The sequence below is a fragment of the Chondrus crispus genome, genomic scaffold (genome assembly GCF_000350225.1).
Source record: "Chondrus crispus Stackhouse genomic scaffold, scaffold_239, whole genome shotgun sequence".
Taxonomy (NCBI): domain Eukaryota; phylum Rhodophyta; class Florideophyceae; order Gigartinales; family Gigartinaceae; genus Chondrus; species Chondrus crispus.
In genome coordinates, this window is record NW_005179117.1 from 88002 (window position 1) to 94089 (window position 6088).

The 6088-nt window shown below is 49.8% G+C and overlaps 1 protein-coding gene across 1 annotated transcript; it reads right to left on the bottom strand.

The window, feature by feature from the left end:
- Positions 1-5223: 5223 nt before the first annotated feature.
- On the bottom strand, positions 5224-5943 carry CHC_T00004607001 (hypothetical protein). Its single transcript, XM_005715978.1, has one exon. The coding sequence runs from the start codon at positions 5941-5943 to the stop codon at positions 5224-5226; it is 720 nt and encodes a 239-aa protein (XP_005716035.1).
- Between the last annotated feature and the right edge of the window lie 145 nt (positions 5944-6088).

Sequence of the window (6088 nt, forward strand, 5' to 3'; positions counted from 1 at the left end):
TCTTCCCTGCCCCCTTTTGGCCCCTCTTCCCTACCCCGTACTTCCCTTCCACCTCCCCCCCCCCCATCTCCGATAGTCCCTCTCTTCATCCTTGCACCGCTTCGAAGCCTATCGCGCTTATGTCACAACGTACTACATACGCTAATGACCTACTGTAGGCTCCCGTCAGGGCGCTCGCAAGTTTTACAAACCTTCCAAACTCTCTTTTATACACAGTCCCCTCCCTGACCCCTGCTCACGTCCTACTCTCATGACTAATTCGCTACGACATATCTCACACTACAAAAAAAAAACCGCCGTCCTAGTACTGTAGTTTATGTTCCACTACTCTAGTGTTTCGCTCTAATAGACCCGTGACTCGCCTGTATGCCCCTTCCCAGAACTCCACGTGCCCCTCTCTGCATCGCCATCCCCCTTCATATCGTCCTGCACTTTCACTCTCTAATTCTGCATTCTGTCTTCCATTCTGACCCTCGTCCTCTCATCTTGACACACGTGCTACATTTCACTCGTACCGCGTCTTCCCACCCCGATCGTTTTTCTACATAGATACTGCCGTTCCATCACTGGACCAGAAAGGAAGCTTCATCAACAAACTACTATTGCTTCTGTACACTTGCTCCTGACCTATGTAAGTCAATTTTTCTCGTATTGCCATGTCGTACACCATCCCTGTCTGCTTAGGCCCGCTGATCATCAAGGTGTCTGGAAAGAACAACAGTGCTGTTTCCGGTCTTCCACCCACCTGTTCCCATTTTTTCGAAAAGCCACGCGTTTCCCTTTCACAGACATCATGACACAAACTTTCGGTGGTGACGTAGGACACCGTCGTGTCCTACATCGCCATCGATTTTTTTAATTGGTACTCCGCTGTTTTTTCCAACAGAGCACCCTAGTGCAGCCTTCTGCCGAAGTGCTACGATTCGGAATCATCATTTTGGATTATGACTAAGAGTCATGTAATTTGCTCAACAAAAAATCCAAGCGCCTCCTTTCCGATCTCGAGACAACGCTTCCAACTTTCACCATCCGAGTCGCGTTATCTCTATTCACTCGACAAGTCGTTTGTTTTCACCCTTCACTTCAACTCCGTACCCGATCAGCATTGGATCGTCTAAAGGCATCTCTGCTTGAGTGGGTCTTCTGTAATTAATAATTCGTCTAATTCTAAGCCTGTCGTGAATGAGGCGGATCTCATCAACGGAGACCACTTTCGAATACCACGTCGTCATCTGCAACTGCCGCGTCTCAGCTGAAAACAAAAACCGTGCTCGAGTCGGGCCTCCCTCCTCATAACCAACGTCGCGATAATACGCGCCCGTCACCATACCATCAGCAACGACCTCTGGCACAAACGCCAGATTGGTCCCCGCACGAACCAGTTTCTCCTGGCTTGCCATGCGTGTAAGAAAGGAAACCCGAAATCCTTGCGCCGCAGACACGTCCCCGGAAACGGCTTTGTTCGAGAGCAACACCGCAGTCACTTGCGACTCGTCCAGTCGCTCCACGTCAAACGTCGTCTGGGACTCCTCACATGTTTGCGCGGCGCCAGGGCTCAAATAGTGGTACGTGCGCTGCGAGTTCCATGCCCCGGGCATACAGGAAAAAAACGATGCAAATGTAGCCAGCGCATCCGAGGTCGCAGGCGCTGTGCTTATTTTCTGCACCATAGCTTCTGTTCGCCGCATTCGTCGGACACTCGGACGAGTGACTGGCGATTGGGGAAGCCGGCATGTTGCGGTCCGGCAGGGGGTGAATAGGCTGCCTTGCAAGGCCAGGGAAACGACGAAGGCAGGTCCCATCTTTGCAGTTGTCGATAGCTTGGTTGTGCAGCAAGATTTTCGACCAGAATGATCAGGAGTAAATTGCAGTGAGCAACGCAGACGTCTGTGAGAAATTAGTTTCGACGGCTCTTTGCAGGGTACAAGTACGATGCATGCAAGCTCCAAGCTCGACAACGTTTGTTGCGAACGAGGGCAGGCAGCTCTACTCTACAGGACAGCGGATCGAGTCGTGATCGCTCTGGCCGTTCTCCAAGTAGCCCGGGCTTTGTCCTTCCACGTGGCAGCTGTCGAGTCCGATCGGACCGAATACAATTGCCCGTTCAACCAATCACCTATAATTTGGGGTTGCTCACATAAAATGGCCCGACAGGAAAATGTTAGTATTTTGATTAATGACAACGCTGCCACATCGTTCTGTGCTACCCAAAACCCCCCCAGATCCCGCAGTAGTTTTTAGTCAAGATGCCGTAAATCTATATTTCTTGTTGCAAACTTGTTTCCAGGCAACAAGTCTAAAGCCTTACCTCATGAAATCAAGCAAAAAACTCTTTGTCGTATACTGTGAGGTCGCTCGAGCAAGGACTTCGAAACTTTCCATGTGCTTCGAGAACACCTCGTGCATCAACCTGATCTTTTCAGTATCGAAGCGTCACATAAAAAACGGAGGCAGTCGTGGCCCGCTTTTAACCGCATATTCCGCCATGCAGGGAGTCTGTAAATATTGAAGGTAGGAAAGGACAGTTCAAAAGAGCTCTGAAGCAGCAAGCGAAGACTATCATTGACCAGGCGATGGTCGTAAACGTCCACTCGAGACAGAGTTGGCACCCTTCTGCTGTTGTCCTGCCAACCTTTGTAAAAATCCAAGAACAGAAGCGGAGAATCTACGCGAGAAATGTAGTCTACGGCGGATTCTCGACTTAACGACGACATCAAATTAGATTTTCTCGGGCTCCTCGTTGACAGACCCATCATAGTGATTTCTCACCTGCTGGCACTTGGTTGCCAAGGACTTCCATCAATCATTCCAGACTAGATTAAACTACACAGCCTGCAACAAGCCTGTCGTATCTAACGTCCAACTAGGCGTCACTGTCACCGTCACCTCAAAAGACAGTAGGGACACGTGACATTCAAAGGAGAAGCTCCTGTGCAGACGCGCAGTTTCCATAGTTCCAGTCATGCTGCACTACAAACTATATCCGTCCAAAAACGAGTAGCAATTCTTGTCCTCCAGGCACGTGAATCCTGAATCAACGCCCCATTGAAGCGCCTTGAGATGAGCTTCTTCGATGTCCTACCAATGCTTGCTGTCCTACCAATGCTTGCTGTCCTACCAGTGCTTGCTGTCCCAAGATATATGCACCATAGAGCACCTTGCGCGGTTAACAAGGCTTTGAGAAACCTGCAGCAGTCCCGGTGCGGGCAAAGGAGGGGTAAATAAAGGTAGCAAGACAAACATGTGATTTACAGCGCAAATGATCAACTGTCAAGAACTGGGGGAGCTCAGCAATGCGCATCTAGCAACAAATACTGTAATCAATTCTCCTGAATACCGTCACAACTTCAGCGTCGAAGTTTCGCAACTTGTGAGAAGTGCATCAATGCCAGTATGTACTCATTAGGATATTGGATAATAACGGCCCTGAGGGCCGTTCCTACCCTTTCCTAGTTCATGCAAGGGGCTGGCCCAAGCAACAGGACGAGGGCCGAATTTAGGGAGAGATGTTTTGCATATCATACTACAGTATGGTGCGCATTCCCTGTCTCTAACTCTTGACTCTGTGACCAATAAATCGCGTCTCCGACAGTTGGGGAATTGCAAATGTCTTGAGGTATTTGCTATTTTACCGGGCAGTGGGGGAAAGCCAAAAAAATCGATAGCAGAGGCCTGGATTAATTAATCCGAGTGGCAGGACTGCAAGGCCTTAGTCAAACAATAGTTTCCTTGAGAATGAATAACCTATTCATTCTCAAGGAAACAAACATGAATACTAACGTCGGCTATGTGTAAACAAAGTTGCAATGTTCTGCACAAGAAGCTCGTGAGTGTCTGTGACAGTTCATTGTTAATCGTTCCTCCACCTCCCATGTACTGAATATATACTTCAAAAGCAGACGGCGAGGCCGTGACTGGTCAGGCGTTCTGTCGAGTTTTGTTGAAGTTACGTACGCGCTCTACGCGTCGTTGTACGCGTCGTTGTACATGAAGGATACGGGTACCTCGCGGCTAGGCAAATTGTATGTAGAGGATGTAGGAAGAATAGGGTGGGTAATCCAGGTGCAGATGTTGCAAGCATGCAACGGCGAATGTGTTTCGTTGGAGCTCGAATGCTTTTTTGGTAAACGTTCGAGGCGAACATCGTTGTCACAGAAGATTGTAGCGTTTCTTCGGTGTACGCCCATGCAAGCGTACAGTTGAACGCGTGCGCTGATTTGTACCGAGGAGGCAAAATGAATGTTGTGACTCTCTCTGAGGTGGCAAGGATGACGCAATAAGGAGGCATACAGCTAGAGAAGCTGGTTTGATTGAAACGAATGTCATTCTATTAACTAGACATGTGAAGAATGGGTCCTCCTTCTGCTGCAAGGCTATGAAAGGAGGTTGTTAAATGTTCCAAGGTGTGAGCAACTTCGATTCAGAGTAGCACGGGTTAACGCATTGACGAGGATTATGGGGAAAAGATTTCTTTTTGTAGAATAGATTGTTTTTGTAGAGCGACGAACAACGGTGTGTTCTTTGCCTGCATGTCTAAGCTGAAGAATGGTCCGTTGCTCGTAGGATGAATTTGCACACTACGGCTAGTTAGATTGCTGGAAGAATGGGATGCGCGTGATGTTACAACGTAGCTCTGCATAGCTACAACCAGGGTACGATTGAGCGAGAAGAGGTTTTGCAACAGGACGATTTTGTGGTACAACTAGGGTGCGATTAGGTGGTTTTAACAGCATGATTTTGTGGTACAACTAGGGTGCGATTAGGTGATCTCACCGATCGTGCTGTTGTCTTCTCAAGAAGAGGTTTTGCAACAGCACGATTCTGTGGCGTCTGCCTGCAAAACGACTCGGCCCCCACAAGACTGTGTTCGTACAAGAACTTGGACATAAGTCGAAAGTGCTATGAAGTTTTGTAATGATGGACCCGGGAAGAGGTGTTTGCCTTCGGCAGGGCGAACTCGCCATCCATAACGTGTAACAGGGTTGGACTTCAGACCACCGAAGCGATCGGACTCGACATGACGCTTCTCTGCACCCCCTGCGCGTTACGGTGGCTACGACCCTGACACGGAGGCGGCAGAAGGCTCTACCGTACAGCATGCGCCAGCTGGCCACGTGGCTTCTGCACGAGGTGAACGGGGAGGAGGGGTCAGGGTTGGGAGGGAGCCCTACAGTGCGCGATGTGGCGTCTCGAGATGCGCCTTTCTTTTACTTTCGCTCTCCTCTATCCTATCCCTAATATACTCCCCGCCGTCGCCGCTGCCGGCGGTGTCCGTCGTGTCCACCTGTCCACGTGGACAGGTTGCGTCCTGACACTCGTCGCTGGCGGTATGCGCCGGAACATCTGCTTGCGCTCACTCTTTTGAGCGTCCTGACACGCCTCCTGTTCCGGTGCATGTTTAGTTTGCGGAGAGGGTATGTTCTTTTGTCGTTTTGCCGCGGGGAGTGGTAAGATGCTCAGCGCGGTTTTGAGAGGGAGGAATGTTTGTTTGCCCATGGGTTTTGTTAGTAGGTCGGCCAGCATGCTTTTGGATGGTACGTGTATGACCTTGATCGTTGCGTTCTTGATGTGTTCGCGCAGAAAGTGGTGCCTTAGGCCTATGAATTTTCGTTTGCGTGTTGACGCGACACTTTTGGCTACTGCGATGGCTGCTTTGTTGTCTACGAAGATCGGTGTGGGGGTATTCGGTAGTAGTTGCGCCTCGCTCAGGATTCTCCTCAGCCACTGTGTTGTCTGAAGTGCTGTTGTTGGCGCTATATATTCGGCTTCGCAGGTGGAGAGGGCTTTTAAGGACTGCTTTCCCGAGCTCCATGCGATCGGGGCGCCGTTGAATAAGTGAACTGCTCCAGACGACGACTTGCGATCGTTGTCGTCACCTGCGAGGTCCGTGTCTGTATATGTGTGTATTGGGTGCAGCTTGCTCGTTTCTCCTTTGAGAAGCATGGCGACTAGGTTTGTTTGTTTCTGCGTTGCTTTTTATAAGATGCCTTCGTCCTTGGTCGCCTTAAGGTACCGCAGTGTGTTTTTTAAGATTAACCAGTGTCTTCTGGTTGGGTTGTGCATGGCGCCGGACAGCTTATTGACGTAG

Excerpts from the sequence above, each read along its gene's own strand:
- CHC_T00004607001 (XM_005715978.1), bottom strand. The coding sequence starts at position 5,943 with ATGCTTCTCAAAGGAGAAACGAGCAAGCTGCACCCAATACACACATAT.